The sequence below is a fragment of the Natrix helvetica genome, assembly GCF_964273705.1.
Source record: "Natrix helvetica genome assembly, chromosome: 2".
NCBI lineage: Eukaryota > Metazoa > Chordata > Lepidosauria > Squamata > Natricidae > Natrix > Natrix helvetica.
Window position 1 is genome coordinate 266,683,507 of NC_138552.1, and position 25,296 is coordinate 266,708,802.

The 25,296-nt window shown below is 38.8% G+C and overlaps 1 protein-coding gene across 5 annotated transcripts in view; it reads left to right on the forward strand.

Moving 5' to 3' along the window:
- KIF13B (kinesin family member 13B) overlaps window positions 1-25,296 on the forward strand; it is a 164,615-nt gene that overhangs the window by 50,608 nt on the left and 88,711 nt on the right. For all 5 annotated transcript variants that reach the window (XM_081943777.1, XM_081943773.1, XM_081943776.1 and 2 more), the window contains 7 exons: window positions 2,049-2,229; window positions 3,782-3,869; window positions 7,299-7,433; window positions 9,299-9,411; window positions 10,286-10,397; window positions 23,195-23,407; window positions 25,050-25,160. In XM_081943777.1, coding sequence (XP_081799903.1) covers window positions 2,049-2,229; window positions 3,782-3,869; window positions 7,299-7,433; window positions 9,299-9,411; window positions 10,286-10,397; window positions 23,195-23,407; window positions 25,050-25,160 — 953 coding nt within the window. The remainder of the gene's footprint in view (window positions 1-2,048; window positions 2,230-3,781; window positions 3,870-7,298; window positions 7,434-9,298; window positions 9,412-10,285; window positions 10,398-23,194; window positions 23,408-25,049; window positions 25,161-25,296) is intronic.

Consider the following 25,296-nt stretch of genomic DNA (forward strand, 5'->3'; position numbering starts at 1 on the left):
CATTCCCCATCACTGCTTTAGAGAGACTGGTTCAGAATTTAGCTTTTTAGACATATTGAAGAACCAAGTAGTTATATTTCCTAAAGTTATCCACCAACATTCTGCCATTTTGATATAATTTAAAGCAAATACAGTCAACCTACAGACCCCCATGGATTTTTCCCCAGCCCTTAGTGCATTCCAGAAATTAGCAAGACCAAAATGTTAAGAGTTTGGGAAGGATTTTAAGAACTGAAATAGAATTCTCATTAATAAAACCCACATCTGCCCCCGGAGCTTTGCATAATCCCCGACCTCCGGTCCTTCCGATGCGCCCTAAAAAGTTGGCTTTTCCAGCAAGCCGGCCTGGCCTGTTAATTTTAACTTATTTTAAATGTATTGTTTTTGTTTTGTTTTTTTAATTCGGTTTGGTTTTTTGGATATGGATTTAATATTTTTTAACTTTTGGGATGTGTGTTTTTTAATGTTGTACGCCGCCCTGAGTCCTTTTGGAGAAGGGCGGCATATAAATCCAAATAAACCAAACCAAACCAAAACATCTTTCTGGATCAAATTGATCTAATTCTATGAGGGGGAAGTTAAGGAGGAAAACTATTTCCATGAGTCTCTACAAGGCTCCAGGCATCAGTTTTGCTGTTTAACCCCATTTACCAGAAGAAAGCTGAAAATTTGATCTTATCTATTTTGATGTTATTAACAGCCACAACCACTGCAATTTTTAGAGACCAGCTGCAGAAACATTGTTCACTCCTCCTTAAAATGCTAAATGAATGAAACCGACTGGGGGGAGGGGGCTTATAATTAGGAGCCAGATGGGGTTTTTTGACATTTTTAAGCAAAATATTAATGTCAACTATACTCCTCAGGGCTCCAGCTTCGTAAAGATAATATGAAAGACAGTAAGGTTAAGAGAATGAGAGGGTGGGAGAGAAGGGAGAGAAGGGTAGAGGTGATGGAGGAAAAACAGCTTGTATTTTTGCTTTCCCATTAGCCACTGAAGATACTGGCTACTATTTGGCACAGAATGATAAATAGCAAGAGAATATTTATGGTAGCCATGGACAGCAGTTTCCTATTCTTGACTTTCCTTGATATATTGTGTTTAACTTATATAGCAAACGAAAGAGCTGGAGATCCGGGATAATGTTGGCTGTGTAAGGATGCAACCAGATATAACCCTTATTTATCTACAGCTTGATTCTTTTCCACATTAACCAGATAAGCATCTCCTGACAGTGGTATGACTGACCTTGATGTAACAGCACAAGGAGACAGTTACAGTGCTCCAATTTACCTATGCAATTTGACAAACCAGTTTTGTATATTTACACATTTTTTCCATGTGATCAGAGAAAACAAGATAGTTATAGTCATTTATTTATCCAGCTCAGTCCATAAATTCAATTAGACTTAACTTAGTTTATAGAACTATAAACATTTATTTATCCTCTGTAGGGTATGAAATGTCTGCCTGTAATGCTATAAAGGAACTGTTTCCCATGAATTCAGAACAATAATCTTGCTTCAACATTTCATCACTAATAATGGAAGAGTTACTGTATTTTTTGGACTATAAGACACACCGGTGTATAAGACGCACCAAAATTTCGAAGAGATAAGTAAGAAAATTTTTTTTTTGCCTTCCCTCTGCCCCCAGCAGCCCTCTGTAGGCTTCAGCAGGACTGGGGCAAGGCAAAAACGGGGGCTTTTTTGCCTTGCCCCAGCCCTGCTAAAGCCTGCAGAGGGCTGTTGGGGGCTGAGGGAAGGCAAAAAAAAAGCCTCAATTTTTGTGAAAAACAGCCCATTTTTTGCAAAATGGAATGTGGGAGCGGGGCTTCAAGAGGTCAAAAATGGCTGTATTCAGTGTATAAGACGCACCAACATTTCCACACTCTTTTGGGGAGGGGGGGAAAGGCGCATCTTATACTACAAAAAATACGGTACCTAAATCCGCTTGTAGAGTTATTTTTAAAGGTTCTCAGTAAGACCTCACGGGCTTTCCACTCATTTTTCATCTCTTAAAAATATTTTCTTTCTTTTTTATGCAGGATCTGGAAAATCCTACACAATGATGGGCACAGGTGATGAACCTGGATTAATACCTCGGCTCTGTAGCAGTCTTTTTGAAAGAGCCCAGCAAGAGGAGAGTGAAGAGCAGAGTTTTAAGGTGGAAGTATCCTACATGGAGATTTATAATGAGAAAGTCAGAGATCTCCTGGACCCAAAGGGGTAAGGAAGGTTTTTTGGGAACACCGAGATTGCAGGCAACCCAGTAATCATTTGATGGGAGTGGAAGTCTCCTTCTTCTGCATTCCTCACAAGGTCAACATGCATTCCTCCAGAACAAAACCAGTAATTTTTGTTTCTGGGTATGGGCCTTCTCTCACTAATTAACTATATGCTTTCAATGCAGAAAGAGCTAGATTTAAGCCTCCCTATATAGGCTGGGAAAGCAATAGCAATAGCATTTAGACTTATATACTGCTTGTTATTTACAGCCCTCTCTAGGCAGTTTACAGGATCAGCCTATTGTCCCCAACAATCTGGGTCCTCATTTTACTGACCTCAGAAGGATGGAAGGCTGAGTCAACCTTGAGCCTGGTGAGGTTTGAACTGCCAAATTGCAGTCAGTCAGCAGTCAGCAGAAGTAGCCTGCAGTACTGCATTCTAACCACTGCGCCACCACCGTTCTTGAAAGAGTCTTCATTAGAATTTAACAGAACCACTCTCTTTTGCTTCACCATAAGACAGGGGTGTCCAAACAAACTTGGGAACTTTAAGACTTGTGGACTTCAACTCCCAGAATTCCCCAGCCAGCCATGCTGGCTGGGGAATTCTGGGAGTTGAAGTCCACAAGTCTTAAAGTTCCCAAGTTTGGACACCCCTGCCATAAGAACTCAACTAGGTGAATCTCTATATGGCTGGAGTGCAAATCTTCAAGTAGCTCTCTGCCCCCCTCCCCCAAAAAATTCTTAAAGTCTTGCTGAAGTTCTCAATACTGAAATAGGCAGGATTCTAGCATTCTCAGACAAAGTTTACTTAACACTTTTTCTTTACTCATTTACTTTTTTAAAAATAAATTTTAATTTACTTGTAAGGGTCTCCTGAGTTTTTTCAAAAAATAGTGTTGACAACTTTTTGCTGCTCATCCTAGGTGTAAAGGATTTTTTGTATTTCATAGAATTCACGGTCCAACTGGGAGGTCAATGATAAGGTTCTCCCATGCTTTTTTTTAAAAAGTTATTGGTAGATGGAGCCCAGACGGAGGAGGGGTGAATTGGATCTGTCATCCTGCCTCTTTTCTGTTAACTATACCCAGGATTGGGGTGGGTGGGGAACATAAGTTATCTTAACTATTTGAGTAGGCTTTTATTTCTCAAAATTATCTCAGGGAAGTTTAAGGTCAAAAATCTGTTACGTGTTTTAAATAGTCCCTGGAGCAATATGTTGACTGTTATCTTGATAATATTCAAAGGCCTCTGTTTTTGTTTCTTATTCTTTGTGTGATAGCATTTTTTGTTGCTGAGAATTTCACCTTGAGAAGAGTGAATTAGTTCCCCCCAAGCTGGACAGTGAAATTGCATCTTAGCCAAAAGCATCTTTAAATGCTGGACACAATCCAATCAAAATTGAAACCTCATTTGAGGTTAAGAGGAAAGGTTTCTAAGCAAGTGTGAATCAGCCTGACTCAGAAGTGCCTCACTGACAATAATGCATGGACACTATTGCCCATTTACATTCTGCAAATGTAACATCTTGTTCTATGTTTGCTTTCAAACAGGAGCCGTCAATCTTTAAAAGTCAGAGAGCACAGTGTGTATGGACCTTATGTAGATGGTCTTTCAAAACTAGCTGTTGCCAGTTACAAGGTAAAGAAATCCATGATAATAGGCTTACCTAATAATGTTCAGTGGAGTGGTTATCATCCTCCAATTATTTATATACCTCTTTTCTACAACAACATGTGTCCAAAACCACTTACAATACATCAGAAAATAATAGTGAATCAGTTAAGATGTAGCAACTCTAGTAGTCAATGGTGGCCGAACCGTTAGTGGTATGGCGGCCTGGGTCGCTGGAACTGGCAGTGGCCCAGGCCTGCCACGCCCCCTAACTGGTTTCCTTGTTGCTGCCGCCACCATCTTGTTTTTTAGTTCTGCACATGCGCAGAACAATTTTAATTGAACTGTGCATGTGTGCGCAGCGCGCATCCAACAAATGTCCGCAAGCGAACTGGCAGTAAAGCCGGGCAGGACCCATTCTAGTAGTAGGCTAGTAGTATAGCCTTTATTGTTATTGTACATCATGTATGCAACGAAATTAGTGAAATTCTAATCTGTTAACCTGGGATTTCTCAGCAAGCAAAATCACTAGTGATTTTTGCATAAGGTCTCTGGAAGGGAACTGCAGGAATGTAGTTAGTGGGAGGGAAAAGAAAACCTCATGCTTTCCCCATCTTCTCCATGGTTTGTTCAGGATTGATGAGAGGAAGTATCACGGTTTCAGTACACTTAAATAGATCTTGGACAGATTGATCTGTCTGGCCTACTGTGCTTGGTTAGCAATGGCTTTCCAAGATTAAAGGTAGAAGTAACCTGCAGGTTTTTTTTATAACAGAAGATACTTCTCCAGTGTTGTATTCTAAGATTAAGTTTCAGATTCCTTAAAGGAAAAGCTTTAACGATTGAGGTCCAACACCACCAGAAGCAAAGATAAAATGTTATTTGAAATATCATTATCTTGTTTTTAATATCTTTGCTGTACCTGCACAACCAATATGTTTCCACCCGCAGCGTCCTTGCACTTATGAACTGCCCTTTAGGAAGCTCTCATCCTTGGAATGTTTATAACTCTGAAGCTAATGAGGCATACTAACGTTATGGGTTTGCCCTCATCTTCTGCCATATAAACCCTGTAGGTGTTAAGTCCCTGTAATGCTGCAGAAATCTGCTGAATTACAACTCCTGTTGGGTGCAACCAGCATTGCTACGTTAGTTGATAGTGGAGGATATTTTAGTCTGTTGCATTCTAGTGGAAATCAGAGTGAGGAAGACATCTATAATCTTGGAGGATCAGCTCTGATTTCATAACCCAGCTCCTAGTTGACTTGGCTGGTTAAGAAAGGTTGGAGTTGGTTAACATTTGAATGGAAGACCATTTGAACGGGAAATGTTAGCTGAAAAAACACCTGAGAAGGAGGCAGTGATAAAACCACTTCCATATTATTGGCAAATAAACTACGGAGGTGGTGCAATGGCTCAGTGGTTAAAGACCCTTTAAGATTTAAGACCCAGGTGGGTTAAAGACCCTTTAAGGCAGGGGTGTCCAAACTTGGGAACTTTAAGACTTGTGGACTTCAACTCCCAGAATTCCCCAGCCAGCCATGCTGGGAGTTGAAGTCCACAAGTCTTAAAGTTCCCAAGTTTGGACACCCCTGCTTTAAGGTTTGAGACCCAAGTGCTGGGTGACGGAGTGAGCTCCCATTACATGCCCAAACTCCTGCTCATCTAGCTGTATGAAAGCATTCAAATGTAAGTAAATAAATAGGTATCACTTCAGGGAGAAGCTAACAGCGTTCTGTGCACCTCGGTGTATAGTCATGCAGGCCACGTGACCATGGAAATGTCTTTGAACATTGACACTGAACAACACTGGCTCCCTCGGGACGGAAATGAGCACCATCCCCTAGAGCTGGAAATGACTGGACAGGGGAAACGTTTACCTTTAAACGTTTGGATGTTTTCATGAAGTCATCAGGAGATTTTACCTTTGCCTTTAAAGAAAGAAGAGAAAGATCTTGCAAAACTGGTTTAGCAAGTAATTATGGTAGGCTTGTTTGCAGAACTTTAGCTGTAGCCTTAAGTGTTCGAGAAAGTTTGCACTTCAACAGTCTAACTTGGGACTCACCAAAAGACCAAAAGCCCTTCCCCCCAACTTCAGTGTACGTTTAAGGCAAATTTGTACATGGTATTTTGATTAAATTGTTCTCTTTGTAACTTAGAATTTGAATACTGGTTTGTTTTGCTACCGCACATAAAATGTAAGTTTTATTGGTTGACTTTTGCAGCAAACTTACTGGGTATTCTAGCATAATGCAGCCATCTCATAAAATCATCCAGTTGAATATGACCTCTAAGGTCGTTTAATGGGTGCCTTTGGTACAGTGTGCTCCAGAGACCTCTGCTTAAAAACCTCCAATACAGGAGAGTCCACCACTTTCTAAAGCCATCCGTCTTGGTTTCTCTCAACTCATCCTGCAACAGAGTAATAATAATAATAATGCTAATCTACTATATAAAGCTGTTGTAAGATTTAATATCTATCTCTTAAGCATGCATCTATGCACATGCATACATCGTGTCTTACCTTCGTTACACTTCCCCAGTTTCAGTAGGATAATTTCTCTTATTCAAATAAGGACATTAAATGTACTGAATGTAATAAGTTCAGATGCAATACTTACATTTTAGCTGAAAATTTTAATATGTCTTAATGAAAATACTAAGCAAAATTGTAACTGGGGATCATCGAACCTAACTTCTAGAGGTGTCTAAAAATGGTTTTGGAATATATTGAAATGCTCAATGAGAGGAGAAGATGTCTTTGACTAAATGTCTATGGAGATTCTCAGTCATCCAGGTCATGGTTGTCCCAAAGGTGCTTTTTCAAGAGGCAATTCGACTTCCTTTGTTTTGCCTTGAAGATGTGTCGCTTCTCATCCAAGAAGCTTCTTCAGTTCTGATCGAATGGTGGGGAATGGAAGGATTTGTATTCCCTTGCTGTCATCTGTGAATAGGCACAGATGAACCTCTAAATGGCCTCAACAACGCTCAGAAAGAGTGCTAATGACCAGATGGCTGCAAGGATTATAAATCCTTCTATTCCCTTTCAGTCAGAACTGAGAAAGCTTCTTGGCTGAGAAGTGAAATGTCTTCAAGGAAAAACAAACAAGGTTATTTGCTGTCAAGTAATACTTTAATTAACCAGACATTTTGACAAAACAGAAGCAGTGTGTTATTTCTCTGATCTGGGCAGATAGCATTTAGGGTAAACCAGGGAAAATGCATTACAAGACCATGATTTATGTGGAACAATAAGATCTTGTTATGCTCACTGAACATAGAATTCTCCAACTTCTTGACAAAACCAAGACTTCAGTGACTGGGACAAGACATCACATTATGCTGTGGTTTGTTTTAATTATGATTTGTTGAATGAGCGACATGGCTTAGTTCAGATCTCAAGTTATGCATGAACTTCACTAAAATCCCCATATGTTTTGTGATTCTTTTATTTAGGATATAGAGTCTTTGATGTCTGAAGGCAATAAATCTCGTACAGTTGCTGCAACCAACATGAATGAAGAGAGCAGTCGATCCCACGCTGTTTTCAAAATTATCCTCACGCACATATTGTATGATGTAAAGTCAGGGGTGAGTTCTGCAATTTGCAGGGCAGATAAATAACAGAGATCTATAAAAACAATGGAAAAAAGGAGTTTCATTGATGCCATATCAAAATAAATATTTTTGCCAGAATTTTACTCCTGTTTTACATGCTTTTAGAATAGACGTTGTTACTCCAGGTGAGATTGGGGAATCTGCGGTTCCCAGGTATTCTTTACCTCATATTCTTATTAGCTCTAGCATTTTGGTCTAAGGTCAGAGATGATGGGATTCCTGAAGATCACAGATCCCCACAGTGGTGAAATTCATATATTTTTTTACTACCGGTTCTGTGGTGTGGCTCGGTGGGCATGGCAGGGGAAGGATACTGCAAAATCCTCATTCCCACCCCACTCTGGGGCCAGCCAGAGGTGGTATTTGCCAGTTCTCCGAACTACTCAAAATTTCCTGCTGAATTTCACCCCTGGATCCCCAGCCTCCTCATAAGAGGTAGCATAGCCTTTCTAAGAACAACTGTGCTGTTTACTTAAAACCATGACTTTTAAAAATAGTGTGGGGTATGTTTTTAGGTTGCAATCTCAGATTTTATAACGTTAAGGGGAGTTGCTGTTCTCTACAATGTGTTCGGGATCTGAACCAGAAGAACATTATTTATATATGAAAAGTGATTCTTCTGGAGGTTTCAGTGCTATCCAAACATTCCCTAATAACCTTTGGTTTTGGGGTGCTTACAGATCATAGATAATATATCCCTCATTTTAGCCACACTACTAAGGACTGTCATTTCCATTTTCAAAAGCACTCTCCTATATTCCCTTACATCCAAAAACCCGATTAAAGGAAGAGCACCTTGGGGGGGGGGGGGGGGTAGGTGGCACCATACTTCTCCACATATTTTGGGAGCACCTGGATTGAATTTGAGAAATTTCTTATATTTTTCAAGCTTCTTTTATCTTTGTCTAAGCAGGCTAAAATATAATGCATGAATTATACATAAACCAATTTCTATGCAGCCTGAAAATCCCTTGTGAAACTGAGGATGTATAGAGGCCTTCTGCTCTCACTGTATTGGCTTGTATCCCTGAGTAATGGAATGATTCCATATAAGCTGAGGTTCCCAACCGTTCCAGCTTTGCAGACTGGTGGGGAGGGGGAAAGGGAATGGTTCCACCCAAATGAAGCATTTGCACACCACTGACTTGCTGCTAATGCACACGCTCGTCCGTTGCTCGTGCAAGTGGATATGTGCGCAGGCACGCTCACCCACCACTTCCACAGCCCTGTTCTAAATAACTCAAGGCCCAGTTATGGGCCACAGCCCAGGGCTTGGAGACCCCTGGTATAAGCAAAAGCCTGCCGACCTTATTGTCTGGATACATCCTAGTGAAATCCTTTGCCTTTTCTCTTAATTTTTTTGATGCTTGAAAATTAAAACTCACCAACATGCAGATTGACTTAAAATATTCAGTCCTCTAGTCCTCATTCTGAAATAAAATAAGCTTTATTATCTTTTGTTACCTTTGCTTTTAATCTCTCTTATACACACACCCCACTCCACCCCCCAGTAAAATTTAGATCAGCTTTGGTCACATTCATTTGTGCTAGATGTTAAATTCTGGCCTGGTGATTAGGGAAGATGCACAACTTATGTAGAAGGCATGAGGGACTTCTCTGTAAACTCTTTTAAATAGGCACATTTGTTATACAATAAATCATTTATGATAGCATTACACAGTCCATACTTAACTACCTCTTTAGCATCAAGATCTTTTCCCTGGTTGTCATTTTCCTTCTTCCTTTCTTTTCACTCAAACAGAGAAAAAGTTTGAAGGGTATTTTGGGGTACTGAAGAAGCGATATGTCATTGGGCTAATGCTATTTTCTTTCCACAGACCTCTGGTGAGAAAGTAGGAAAGTTGAGCCTGGTTGATCTAGCAGGCAGTGAAAGAGCCACCAAGACGGGAGCTGCAGGCGATAGATTGAAGGAAGGAAGCAACATCAACAAGTAAAGTTTACCTTTTTAAGGAATTACATGTTTTTAAAGGGAGGGTGAAGGCAAAAGTGAGTATGTCCTAATGTTCTTTACTTATTCAGAATGATAACAAGAGGAAAGAAAGAAGCAGAGTTCTCCTTTGACTTTTCCCTCCAACTTTTCTTTAAAAGAAATAGGACTTCCTTCTTCTCTTTAGAATAGAATAGAATAGAATAGAATAGAATAGAATAGAATAGAATAGAATAACAGAGTTGGAAGGGACCTTGGAGGTCTTCTAGTCCAACCCCCTGCTTAGACAGGAAACCCTACACCACTTCAGACCAACATTTTCTTAAAAACATGCAGTATTGGAGCATTCACAACTTCTGGAGGCAAGTTATTCCACTGATTAATTGTTCTATCAGGAAATTTCTCCTTAGTTCTAAATTGCTTCTCTCCTTGATTAGTTTACACCCATTGTTTCTTGTTCTACCCTCAGATGCTTTGGAGAATAGTTTGACTCCCTCTTCTTTGTGGCAGCCCCTGAGATATTGGAACAATGCTATCATGTCTCCCCTAGTCCTTCTTTCTCTTAAGCTAAACATACCCAGTTCCTGCAACCGTTCTTCATATGTTTTAGTCTCCAGTCCCCTAATCATCTTTGTTGCTCTTTTCTGCACTCTTTCTAGAGCCTCAACATCTTCTCTGAGACCTCAGAAATTGTTAGATTAGAGACAAGAAAAAAATTAAGAACTATTTTTCTGGGTTCTATTTATATGTTAGTAAATGTTTAGGCAATTTTACCCCTCAAAGCAAAATGCAAATTAATAGAGGGACCAGCTATTCAAATGTATATCTGATTCGGATTGCCATAAAATTAAAAAGAACCTTTTTCTCCCCAATGCAGGTCTCTCACAACTCTTGGGTTGGTCATTTCAGCCCTGGCAGATCAAGCTGCTGGAAAAAATAAGAACAAGTTCGTTCCTTATCGTGACTCAGTGCTCACCTGGCTACTCAAAGTAAGTGAGTCGTTATTAAGGAGGTCAAGCAAGACAACATTCTCTGTTTCGGGTCTATTTGGCAGGGACACCTGCTGAATATAAAAGATTGCAGCTGCTGATTTCAGTAGAAAACCACAGTAGCTCTGTGAATAATTCTCCTCAGGAAGCTCTTTTCTTTGTCCAGGAGTAGAATTTCCTAGCTTTCTGAGAGAGTTGGATCCCCTTAGGTGGCTTCCTACTCAGGCTTGTTCCTAATCAATAGTTCACTCTCTTAGTCAATTTACGGGCAGTTGCATCCACAGCTTTTCTACCATAAAAGCTTTACCATCGTTAGCCCACTGACTAACCTCAGAGACATTGTTTTCAATTTAGCCATTTGATGTCCATTGAATATGAGCGTGGATTGCAATAGACGTATCAGTTGTAGCTCAAGAGAAAAGGTTGAGGGAGCTCAATCTCCTGCAAATTGAAAGAGGCACAGAATTGGCTGTGCACTGTTTAAAAAAAAACCGCTGGCTTGATGTTTACAGAAGAACGCAGCTAGTTTGGAAGAACTTCAAACAGGAACAAAATGCTGGCAGGAGTTCAGTGACACAATCTGATTGCTAAATTTTACTGCTACCTGTGGGCTAATAAAATATATTCATGCAAATATTCAGAGACATTATACTGTATATATCCAAATTTGTCAATGCCAATGGGGATTTTTAATTTAACTTTTTACAGCAATATCTGGTTCTCCAGAGCTGGGAGGAAAAAAACAAGCAAACACTTGCTCTTCTTGAAGACCGTTGCCAGTCTTCATGGATATTACACTAATAAACTGAATGAATCCCTTGCTGGTGACTTCTTATAAGCAATTTCTCAATTGGTATTCCAACCTGTAAAGCCTTTGAGTATACAGTTAACAGTTCCTTTTGGGTATTATGGCTAAATCCTGTCGCTAGTCCTTCCCCTCTTCTGTAATGTTTATCTTGCCTCTGAAAAAGCCTGTGTCTATATTTGCTGGCAATGAACTCCGTAAATTCCTCTTTCAATAATAACTGCAGTACAGATAGTCCTCGACTTGTGACTGCAATTAAGCCCAAACTTTCTGTTGCTCAGTGTAACATGTGTTAAGTGGATTTTGTCCCATTTAATGACCTTTCTTGCCACAGTTGTTAAGTGAATCACTGCAGTTGTTACGTTAGTAATATGGTTGTTAAGTGAAACTGGCTTTCCCCATGACTTTGCTTGTAAGAAGGTTGGAAAGGGTGATCGCATGACCCCAGGACACTGCAACTGTTATAAATATGAGTTGCCAAGGGTCCAAATTTTGATCATGTGACCATGGGGATGCTGCAATGGTTGTAAGTGCGAAAAATGGCCATAAGTCACTTTTTTTCAGTACCGTTGTAACTTTGAACAGCCAGTAAATGAACTGTTGTAAGTCGAGGACTCTGTACTATATGTTTGTTCTTCTGCACCCTGAATTTGTCACTCATTTCATTTGGTGTATGCTAGAAATATGGGAAAGCGTTCTCTCATTGCTACATTCAAATTTTGCAAGACAAGCTGTTGTTTTTGTTCCTTTAAAAAAAAATCCCAATTAGCAAAGGGTGGAAGTTTTAAGTCTTTATTTCTTGCACTGGGCCGGGACCTGAATTAATTGTCACTGTGTGACAATTGAGAGATGGGCAGCCTATACAAATGTGACGAAATAAAAAGGCTTTCGAGAGTTCTTGCAATCTGCAATTATTTAGCCTTCCTTCAGAATTTTAATCTTTATTAATATTATGCATTATTTTAATTGCTCTTTTCTGTACCATCTGTCGCTTAACATCAGAATGCTCATTTTTTTTGTGGGGAGGGGTGGAGGGGCCAGGGATCATGCACCCTAAAATTGACAGTTCCAATTGACAAAGGAGTAAGTGGGGAGAGAATAAATTTAAACCCAATTAAATTTGGATTATATTGCAGTTATCTCGTATCTGTAATTATGTACATGAATTATGTTAATATTATTTCTCATGTATTTAATAATTGCTACCTCCATTACATTAAACATTGCAATTTGGTGGCAACATTTCGAGTGACAACTTTTGTGAAGCCAAGAGGTTGTGCCAGCTCTTTAACACTTGAAATCCAGAAACCGTGTTTTAAAATCCCTTTGTCCCCTTTCCTACATACATAGATACATACGTACATAGCTTTTTTTTCCAATTTTATAGGGTGAAGTGATATTCAGATATTTTACATTAGGGAATAAGCAGGATGTGAAGTGGGTTGACTTCCCTTCCTGCCAAGACAATTCTATACAGTAAGCATAGAAAATAATCTATTTCTCGTTTAATATATTTATATCACTACGGTAAAAGGAGAAAATATTCTCTTTCTTCCTCATTAGCACTACTAACCAAATCCATAACTGGATATGGAGAGACTCGGTTCTTCTGTTAAATATCTTGGATAGGGGTGGAGATACCATATCGTGTACATTTCATCCACTGGGGAAAGGAAACTCAAGAGCAGCGTAAATTATAAATGAGGATTCTCATTAATAAATAATGAAAATATGTATAAAAATTAAACATCTTTTTAAAAGGCAAAATTTATATGATAAAGTAGTTACAAAACAATTCATCCAAAAAAAATTCCTTATCCTTCTGTTGGAAAAAAAACAAACCCACTCCTCCTAAGTCAAACTTTAGCAAAAAACATATAAAGGGAAAATAAGTAGAAAAATGTGCAGGAGGATTCTATAGTTCTTAATATGGTAATACATTCCAAATAGGGACAGATAGCCGAGAGTATTTTTTATCTCCTGGACAAGCAGCAAAAGGTTGAAAAACTTGTGGATTTCAGCCCCAAACGAGGTAGTAGAAAACAAACCTATAGGTTAATGTTGGCGAACCTTTTCGGCACTGAGTGCCGAAAGGGAAGTGCACGCGTGTGCATGTGCCAGAGACCAGAAGAACAGCCGCCCGGTGTGCATGTGTGTGCCGGGAAGATAATATTCCGGTTTCCAGTGCGTGCATGCACATTGGCCAGCTAATCTTCGTACGCGCATGCGCACCAGAAACAGGAAGCCCCGGTGGCTGGTGTGCATGGGGCGGCTGCTCTTCCGGTTTCTGGCAGTCCTGTGCGCGTGAAAATCAGCTGGCTGGCACGCCGGAACCCGGAAGAGCAACGGGCGGCGGCTCACATGTCTGGAGAGATGACTGCGTGCCACTTCCGGCACGCGTGCCATAGGTTCACCATCACGGCTATAGGTTAATGTTCTATGTTACATTTGTAATACCAAGGCAACTGCAAAGAGTTCTTACTTTAATTGTCAAGTATACACAAACCGAAATATTAACTTATTTTAAGATCGAGAAAAACTCCTTTCATTTTTTTTAAAGGAACTTCACTGCTGATATTCAGGATATTCAATCTTATTATTCCAAAGCTCTATAAATAACTAACTTCAAATTCATCAACTTTCTTCCACTTAAAAAATATATATGAATGACTTCTTTAGGAGCCACAATTAATTTTTCCTTGGTTACAAATATGAATTTCAAGAGCAATAACAGCATTACAAAGAGAAAAGATCCAAATAACTGTCAGAGTTCAATAAAGTGCCAGCACACACTGCGTGAGATAAATGAAACTCGGTTTTAGTTTCAGTAAGGTGTGGATATTACTTCATTGAAGGCAGCTAACAATATTATGAGAGGTCTTGTATAAAGACATTAAGACAAACTGGTTTTGCTTAAGTGAGATTGCTGCATTACATGCCTTTGTGTCATTCAGACAGAGTTGGGAAAAGCAGAGATAATTGCTTCAGGCATTCATTCACAGTGACCTGCCTTTTCTCTCCCTTTTCTTTTTGCTTGTTCCAAGCTCTAGGTGGTGAAAATGGCTCCCTGCCCACCTTTAAATGGCATTTTCACTCATTCTACCCTGTACCTGAAGTTTGGCCTTAAAAGTCAAATGCATAAGAATTTAATTTTCTAAGGAAATGCAAGGCTTTTGTAGATATGCAAATGGGGAGGGGAGATATCCCAATCATCTTTTTGCAGGAGAATTGGCATAGCCTGAGAATAGCAATAGCAATAGAACTTATATACCGCTTCATGTTGCTTTACAGCTCTCTCTAAGCGGTTTTCAGAGTCAGCATATTGCCCCCAACAATCTGAGTCCACCTCGGAAGGATGGAAGGCTGAGTCAACCTTGAGCCTGGTGAGATTTGAACTGCCAAATTGCAGGCAGCCAGCAGAAGTAGCCTCCAATACTGCACTCTAACCACTACACCAGGTCTAATCCATTTAAGACTCTACGCTAAATGAAGGAAGAATAGATCAGACTGGTGTACAGTATCAGTCTTAGCAGAAAATCTCAGTTTTCCAGAAATTTTATGTCTTATTCTGTAATTTAATGGTTACATGTCATCAAATTGACATTGACTGTAACTGACTACACAAAATTTCTCCAGGATGATGTATCCATAAGTTGGTCTTTCAGTTCTTCCAGTAGTGCAACCATTGCAGATATGAATCTATCCATTTTGCTGCTAGTCAGTTTCCTCTTATTCCTTCCACCTTTCTCAGCATTAGAGCCTTCTCCAAGAGAGTCTTTGCATGTGTCCAAAGCCCAGGAAGTCCTCAACTTATGACCACAATTGAGCCCAACATTTCTGTTGCTAAGTGAGACATTTGTTAAGTGAGTTTTGCCCCATTTTTCGACCTTGCTTGCCACCATTGTTAAGTGAATCACTGTACTTGGTAAGTTAGTAACCCAGTTGTTAAGTGAATCTGGCTTCCCCATTGACTTTGCTTGTCAGGAGGTTGCAAAATATGATTACATGATCTTGGGACACAGCCATAAGTATGAACCAGTTGCCAAGCATCTGAATTTTGATCATATGATCACGGGAATGCTTCAAAGGTCATAACTGTGAAAAATGATCATAAGTCACTTTTTTCAGTGCTATTGCAACTTTGAATGGTCACTAAATGAACTGTTGCAAATCAAGGATAATGTCAGAGTTTATCAGAGTTTGTTGCAGAAATCACATCCAGAAAGCACACACAGATAACTGATTCAGCAGGATTCATTATGTATTATATACATAATAACACATGAATAAATATACAATACCTACAGCAGATTCTTCCAACATGGTAGAGAGGAGAGATTGGTTTCAGTTCAGAGTTCAGAGCTTAATACAGACAAGACTCAGTTTCAATTCTCAGCACAGCACACAGAGCTGCAGGGCTAAACCACGCCCAGGCTCCATCTGTTTCAGCTCCCATTGGCTGATCTGTTGCTATGCTTATTCATTGGCGGACCTTGTTACCATGTCTCTACCAGTCATGAATTCTCTGACATATAATTTGAGCCCTGTCATTTCTGCTTCTGGGTTGATTTGTTTGATGATCCTTTTGTTTGTTTTTGACTGACTGTGAGTATTCTCCAAACACCAGAGTTCAATACTTTTCCTATCTTGCCTTTTGAGAATCCAGCTTTCTCTTCCATGGAGTGTCACAGGGTGCACAGAACAGCAAAGACTGTTTTGATCTTTGCAAGTCCAAATACATGACAGCGTCTGAATAACTTTTCCAGGGCCTTCACAGCAGCTGTACCAAATGCTAGTCTGCAGTTCCTTTTATTGTGGATAATCGATCCTAAAAGTCTGGTTTTGGCAAGAGACTTGCAGAAAGAAGTCAGTTATAATAGAAGCTTTATTGAAAAGAAGAATAATTGATCCACCACAGTGCAATGAAGTCAGAGTCTTTATGTCAGTTTGTGCACTAGAATTTAAACTAGGCTTTTTTTCTTCTGACCCGCGAGATTTTAGGGAGGCTGAGAAATGAATGGAAAGGGCAGTAGATAATCAGCAGTCAAGAGACAGAAGGCAAACCCAATGACCACTTACCTTACAAATGTCTCGGTCTAAAAGGCAAGAAACTTGTGAAGAAGCTTCAGTCAAAGAGATACTCTCCTCCCCACTAACACAAACTCATTATTAGCAGGGCTTTACTCTTTACTTCCAGAATTCTGCATTTCCCTCAGACTAGCATTAAAACAGCTTTGGTCTGCAGTTCTTGCTTCCTTGAACTTCTCCAAATAACTGAAGTTTGACACCACCTTTCCAAATTAATAAATCCTTAACCAGTCTCTTGATGGCCTTGAGAGGCAGACAGTAAATGCTTGCATTATAGTAGTATTTTCTAGCTTAAGACGGTTCCTGTTGTGTCATTCTATGTTCTTTCTCGTCTAATTTTTTTTTACAGGTAAAAATCATATTCCATAAGCTTTTCTCTGTTGGGGGAAGTGGAATATAGACACTCAATATTTTTCCCTTATAATAAACTAGCTCATAAACCAACATTGCCCAGGTATTTATTTATAGGGAGGAAATGTCTGGACCAAACGTAATTTCTAATGTTGGATTTTCCCCCTTACCAGAGGGAGCCCCCTTGTGGAGTACTGTGAAACCGTTAACATGGTGACTCTACTGCACTTTACAGTAGAAGTCATTTTACGGCAGTATAGTAGAAGCCATTTTAAGGCACAACAGGCTGTATCTTAATGGAACACACACCCCGAGGGGTGTTAGGGCAGAGGTGGGTTCCTACCGGTTCGGGCCAGTTCAGTCAAACCGGTAGTGGTTTACTGGCCTGGGTCATCAGAAGTGGCAGCAACCCAGTCCTACCATGCCTCCGAGCCGGTTCCCCGGTCAGCATGGCATGGTTTTTTTTTTCCATTTTTTAATGTTATATGCATGCACAGACCTATTGATGGGCAACTGCGCATGCGCAAAATCACATATGCACCAAACCGTCAGTAATGCCAGCAGCAACCCATTCTTGTGTTAGTGGTGTCTTATCCCCACAGTGGTTTTTTCCCTACAGAGTAAGTCATCTGTGTACCAAGTTTGGTTGAAATTCCTCGAGGTGTTCCAGAGTTATGCTGGAACACACACACACAGCGCCATTTTTGTCTATATAGAAAAAGCAGCTTCTGTAAAGAGAGCGATATTGAGGTGAGAAAAAGGGATGGTTAAATTCCATTGCCCTTTTTTGCTTTTCTCTTTCCTCTGTTCAGCATCACAACCTTCCAAGTTGTTATGGAGTGTGCAATGGTTTCAGAGAAAAGGAGCATTGAATTCTGTGCTCAAACGCCTGGAGGTTTCAGCAACTGTGTTGTCCCTATGCTGAATAGAAGGCTGGGAATATGGAGTTCCTGGGCTTGGCTAAAAAAAGCACCGTGATGGAACAGTGAAAGTACCGAAGCTGGGCTTGAAGCTGACGGCATCTGGCATAACATTTGAAATCTAAACAAATACGATATTTCTAGCAATTATAGAGCAAGAAAGGGTGGGGGGGGGGATTATCATTTCTTTTGCTTTTGTGCCAGGATTTTTGTGCCAGTGCATGGCTGCTTTGAGTTAATCATCTTGTATAGTTACTCACTTCTGCATCTGCTTTAAAAATCTAATTTGTGTTGATTTTAAAAGAGACATTGAATGCAACTTTTGGTGGTGGAGCCTAGATGTTACATTTCTCTCCTGATTCTATAGCACCTTCCTTCGTTCTTTCTTTGAATTTTCATTTAGAATTGGTGCCCACAACGTATCTTCAAGGAAGCGTCTATCTACAATAAAAGTAATCATCGGCTAAGCCTTATTATGGAGAAGTCTCTATTATCACAAGCTCAGCCGTAGAAAATAGTATGAAGGTATTTTATTCCCACATAAGGAAGATGGGCGAATAGCTTATGAAAAGGCTTGAATACCCTACTACACTTTTATATATAACTAGCTGATAAAACCCGGCGTTGCCCGAGTATTTATTAAGCCTAAACCTGTATTAGACAGGAAAAGCCCTGATTTCAGCGACAATTAAATTAGTTGCAAATGTTTTCCCTTTGCCCCCAGAAGCCATACATTTGTCCTCAAAAATAGTCAAAGCCTTGTTGAAAATGTCCAGACTAAATGTAATTTCTAATGTTGGATTTCCCCCCTTACAGGAGGGAGCCGCCTTGTGGAGTACTGTGAAGCCGTTACCATGGCAACTCCACTGCACTAAACAGTAGAATCCATTTTACGGCAGTACGGTAGAAGACATTTTAAGGCATAACAGGCTTATCTTAACAGAACACACACACCCTTTGGGTTTTTAGGAGGAGTGTCTTACCCCCCACAGTATTTGTTTCCACAGAGTAAGATATCTGGGTACCAAATTTGGTTGAAATTGGTCAAGGCATTGCAGAGTTATGCTGGAACACACACACACACACACACACACACACACACCAATTTTTATACATATAGATTTCTATACTTTAAGCTCAATTAACATTGACCATTAAATGCTAAATATTAAATACTAAAACATAATAACAAGCATAGCTTTTAATCAGTGACCCATCTCAGCCTTTTTCATTTATAACATCAAGGAAGGTACCATCAAAGGTACCTTTTTTATGCTGAGGAATTGCTCCAAACCAAAGCAGCACCATTTTGCTCAGACTAACTTTATCCAAAGGAGAAGTAGACATATGGATGACTGATTCTAGCTCAGAATTCAAAGAGCAATAATTCCAATGCATCTGGAGGATACCAGGCTTTTAAGAGCTGTCTTTGTATATTCTGGGTCCAGGCCATTTTAAGCACTCATGGTCAAAGCATTTGTTACTCATTTAGAAATGTGTGAAGGTTGTTTGTCCTTTTTAAAATTTGTTTAGCAGCAGCTGTCTCAATGCCATTTACTTAAGAGAAATAGTTCTCTTTTGCGCCTAGTGTAATATTTCTTGTAGCTGGTGTAGCAAAGAGAATTTTATTGTTGCTTGATGGAATCACTGCATTCTCTGGCTTAGCACTTCTCTTTCCCCATAATCTGCTGTTGAAAACTAAAACATCCTTCATGTATTTGGGTGGTTTAGACAATGCCCTTGAAGGGCTTTATACATTTGGAGTATGCTATATATCAATGATGGTGAACCTGTGCCACACGTGCTAGAGGTAGGCATGCGCGCCATCGCCAGCTGGTCTTCTGGTTTCTGGCACCAGACAGCTGGTCTTTGTGGGCACTGGAGCACCATAAACGGCCTGAAAAATGGCCAAAAACAGGGCATTTTTTCAGGCATTTTTCCGAGCATTGTCTGGGCTGTTTTGAAGCCATTTTTGGACCTGAAAAACAGCATGAAAACAGCCAAAAATGGCCAAAAAACAGGCATGCATGCACCGGCCACAGGGTCTTTGGGTTTCTGGCGCTCCAGTGCGCACATATGCACGTGCATGGATGCGCGTTCTGGTTTTGGCACTCAGTGCCAAAAAGGTTCGTCATCACTGCTATATATTATTGCTACTCATATTGTGTTTTGATCAGTATCTAGACCTGCCATGGCTCAGTGGTTAAAATGCAGTACTGCAGGCTACTTCTGCTGGCTGCCAGCTGCCGGCTGTTCAGCAGTTCAAGTGTCACTTTGCTCAAGGTTGATTCAGCCTCCATTCTTCTGAGGTCAGTAAAATGAGGACCCAGATTGTTGGGGGCAATATGCTGACACTGTAAACTGCTTAGAGAGGGCTGTAAATCACTGTAAAGCCTTATTTAAGTCTAAGTGGTATTGCTCTTGCTATCTAGCCTTTTGTCTTACAATTTAGAAAGTTATGCATTATAATAATTTTCATTTATCTCCATCCTCAGGCAGACAAAGGTGATGGTTACTTTAGCACAGATTTAAATCTTAGTTTCCCACATCTAAAGCAAATGTGCAGGAAGTTATACTGAATTTAACTAGGGTAGTTATGAAAGCTTAAATTCACCACAATAATTAGGAATGTCTCAAAAAGATTTATAAATGATGCCCAGCAGCTGTGCACGCCTACATTTTGTAGGCGACTTAAATCAGCCTTATACAACCTAATGACTTCTAGATGTTTGAGATGGTATCTCTCATCTTCCCTAACCACTAGGAATGCTAGCTGGGGTCTTAATGGAAATGTAATCCAACAGAGACAGGTTGTGTAGTGCCTGGTTGTGTGAGGCCAACATAAAGTATGTACAGTACATATAGCACTTCCCCTCCTTCACATTATATACCACTTTACAGTGCTTTACAGCCCTCTCTAAGTAGTTTACAGAGTAGCATATCACCCCCAACAATCTGGGTCCTCATTTTACTGACCTCGGAAGGATGGAAAGCTGAGTTAACCTTGATCCTGGTGAGATTTGAACTGCCAAATTGCAGGCAGCCGGCAGTCAGCAGAAGTAGCCTACAGTACTGCATTCTAACCACTGCGCCACTGTGGCTCATATCATTTATTGTCTGCATTTTGTAAGGATTACAGTACCTTCCATCTCCCAGAAATATCACCAGTAGATATTTTCTTTTTTTAAAAAAAACATATTTTTATTATTTTAATTAAACAAAAACACACAAAAAAACCATTCTTCATTACATCTTGTAGAAAGCATGTTGATTGGTTACAAATAAATTTCATGCGTTACTACCACAATCATTCTTTATACATCCTTCATATTTTTGATTTACATTTTAAATCAAAATTTTTTATGTATTTTGCCATCAATGTACCATCATTCTCATTTAGCTATAATTATTTAAACGTGCTGGAATCATTTGTATTTAAAGACACAACCACCTACTGGCATTCTTTAGCTATTCCTATTTACCTCCAATAATTACCCTTTTATAGCATAAATATCATTAAACATTATCCATTAACATTTCCTTATTATTATTGTAGTTATCTAAAGAAAAAAGAAAAAAAATTAACCATTTATATCACATCTCCTCTCCTCCGACCCAAGAAAAATTACATCTTTATAATAAAATCTAAACAAAAGTTTGTTAGTAAAGTTTATTAGTGCCCAAGAGAAATTACATCTTTATAACAAAATCTAAGCAAAAATGTATTAGTAAAATTGATAAATCTTTTTCCCAGGTCTCGATTTACAATTTATATCCAAGTTGTTTTTTACTAATTAAGATTATTATTTCATTATTATTATCATAATGAGTTATTAATTAATGAATAAACATTTTAAAGAAAACATTCTAAAAGTGTCTACAAAATCCTAATTATTAATCACCAAAGGTTAACTAAATTTTGGATTATCAACCTTCATTATCAACCTGTCTTTCCAGTAAGAAAACAATCTTTGGCCAGTTGTTGCGTCAATTCTCTTATGAACTTCTTTATAAAGTTTTTAAAAACTTCTCTCCGGACTTTTTTGCTTGAAAGATCTCTCATATAGTCTCGTTGCCCTTGAACTGGTATTAAAATTAACATATCTTTGATTATCAAATGTCTTTCTAAAACTGTTTCTCTTCTTAATTCCATCATCAAATCCATATCTTGACAGGAGGGGTAGAGCTCCAAATCATCAAGTATATAATAATAATCAGGTTCATTTTTCCATGTTCCCTTCTTTCCACTTTCACTCATAGGTGCTCCATTATTAGGTTCATCTGTTATCTTATCTTTTGTCTTCTATGTCTTCACTCTCTTCTTTAATTTTTGAGGCTCCAGTCCCTTCATCTTTTATTGTGCCAAACAATAGTTTATCCAACTTCTTATCAACTCTCTCAAATTCTTCCAATATATTTAAAATTCCATCCAAAAAATCCTGGTAACTTAGGGTTTCTTCATCTGTATATAAATATATATTTCCCAGAAGAGAAGAAAAAGTTTAAATCCACTGCCACTCTCGCCTTCAATGTCTCTTTTATGTATAAAATATTTTTGTTTTAGATTTGCTTAAACATAAGATTCTTTTAATTTTTTCAAAAAGGTGAGGGTTCTGTCTTTTCTTTTCTTTCCCTTCCCTTGTCCAAAATATTCCACAAAGACACCTGCAAGGGAACAGTCCGTGTCCTTGAGTCATTATCAGTCTCTACAGATAAGCTGCAAACCCTCTAGTTACAACGTCAACAGAATCCAAGAAAATAGAGCAAAGGATACATTGTTTAAAAAAAAAAACCAAGTTCTGGCTTCCGAATGGCAGATTCAACTTTCTCTTATTCGTATCAGACTTAAGGAAAACAAAAATCTCTAAGTGCCTTTAATAAAATTTAATAAACAGTAAGAGGAAGGATTATTAAAGTAAAAAAAGTTTAAAATCAACCAAAAAATAAAGTAGCAAAGAATAGTAGAAAAAATCAATTCATTCACTTAAGAGGAGAAACGGAAAGCGTTCCAATCACTTCAATCCACAAAATGTTGTTACATAGAAAAAGAGAAAAAAAACTTTCTAAGGCAGTCCAATAAAGATAAATTTCGCCACTTTATTCTTTTGCTTAAAGGACTAATTTATCTTTAAAAAAAAATCTTTGGGCAATCATACTCAAAGAAAAAATCTCACCAGCTGGACTCACTTTCACTGCCTTCTTCTGGAGCCGTGTCCGACTTTGTCAGCCTGGGGGCTGTCTGTTTACCGCCAGCTTGGAGAACTTCCCTTGGGTCGATCAGGGACTTTGCGGTGTCCCCGATACCAGCAAGGATTTGTCTCCCTGTCACCGTCTCTTCGGAACGGTTTAGGTCCATACGGACCGTGCAGAAGGTAAAAGAATCAACGGCGGTCTCGGACTTTTGAGACCGCACATTGTGTCGTCACAACATCTGGATCTCATCTCCACACCAGTAGATATTTTCTTGTCAGAGGGATTAGAGGTAGGTGGTATGGTTTTGCTCCAAGTATAATCAGTCCTTTTTCATGGATAGATTTCTCCTTGTTGATCTTGGAGTTGGGTGTCCTTATAAATTCTTAAAATCAAGCAATCAAAACTACTCAAATTCCTATTCTCTGATTTCACATTCCCAGGACAGCCTTGGTGGCAACAGTAAGACTGCGATGGTTGCTACCGTCAGTCCAGCAGCAGATAATTATGATGAGATACTTTCTACCTTGAGGTATGCAGACCGAGCCAAGAACATTGTGAACCATGCTGTGGTCAATGAAGATCCCAATGCCCGGATCATCCGAGAACTGAGGGAGGAAGTAGAAAAACTCAGGGAACAGCTTACCAAAGCAGAGGTAAGTCTTCTTGCACCAAGGGCAATAGAAAGAGTAATTCATTTAATTAGTCTGTAAATGATGTCCTTCTCCTCCAACTTCAAAGCACATTCTAATACAATTTGCAAATAATATAACCTGACTTTGAATAATGAGGTTTCCTGTGTACTGAATATGTTTAGTAGTTTTTTTAGATTTGCAGATTGCAACGAGAAGGCCCAATAATGTGCTTGCTGCTGGGACAAGGTTATAGGTTGATCGCTCAAATACTCCTCTGATCACAAATGAAGGCAAATAAACATGTCCTGGGATAATGTTGCAGGATTCAATCTGGGTCGGTGACTGGGACCAGAGGTTTTATCTTTTAAGCTTTTGGACTCATGCTGGAGCCCATCTTCATGGAACTTCTCTCTAGCCACTTTTCTGATCATGCTGTGCCTATTCACCAATAGAATGACAGAAACTTCTCGCATCACACAGATCAAGGTTCAGTAAGCAGCCAATTCTGAATCTGTGTGCAAGAGATTTTCTCCTTCTTCCCTCCAAGTTTTCTGGAAGCAGATCTACTGGCACAGATAGGTCATACATTCTGCAAATATTAAATAGTATCTCCAAAATTCAGAAGCATAGCATATTGAGGCATATAAACTTTGCAGATAGACTTCCCAGAAACAAATGCCTGGCATTATGAAACAGGCTCAGATTGTTTATTTTTGTGTGAGTCTCTGTCAGCTACACCTCTGAATCCATCATCAGCTATGTGCATATATATATATAAATCCTGCATGTATAAGCAAGCATGTATGTGCAAGTATAAATGTACATAAATTTTGTTATACTTGCACATACATGCTTGCTTATACATGCAGGATATATATATATATATATATATATATATATATATATATATATATATATATATATATATATATATATATATATATATATATATATATATATATATATATATATATATATATATATATATATATATATATATATATATATATATATATATATATATATATATATATATATATATATATATATATATATATATATATGCACATAGCTGTGCATCTACTTACACATACCTACATGCCCGATACTTTTAGCTGTTTAATATTTAGTGTAAAGTAAGCATTTTAGGTTTTAACAGGTTTTTAACAAAACAGTTTTATAATCCCATTAATTTTAATACTTAGAATCCTTAGTATTTTATAACCTGCATTTATAGCATTATAATTGAAATATTTCATTTACTTTGATTGGTTTTAGAAAATATCTGTGCTTTTAATTTAAGCCATATAATCTCTTACAATAATTGCACAAAATACTGGTCAGTAACTGTAATAAATTTAATAATAATACACAATTGTTACACTAGGATTTCCTCTTATCAGCATTGTAGTAAAATGCTGAGTTGGAAGGTCAGACTTTTTCTACCCATATGCAGGTATCCTCTCCCAGTATTACACTCAATAAGAACAGAGGTTTCCTGCATGTATTATTCATGGTGGCTACTTTTCAGTCTCATAGATCACAATGATAAGATCATGAAGAATGCATGAAACCTTAATTTGATGGCCCTTCTAAGGAGAATTCCATAATTTGCTTTTTTCTTTCACACCTCCACTGCCCCCCTCCCCCCTTAATCTTTTAGGCTATGAAATCTCCAGAATTAAAAGATCGTTTGGAAGAGTCTGAAAAACTTATCCAGGAGATGACAGTAACCTGGGAAGAGAAGCTCAGGAAGACAGAGGAAATTGCACAGGTCTGCATTTTTGTATTGAGTTTTGCTGGCACATAATGACAATTACTGTCACCATTTAAACAATGGTGAAATACCATGAAAGCTCATGATACCTCTGGATAATTTATGATCCTATGAATGAGTTATTTCTTAAGTT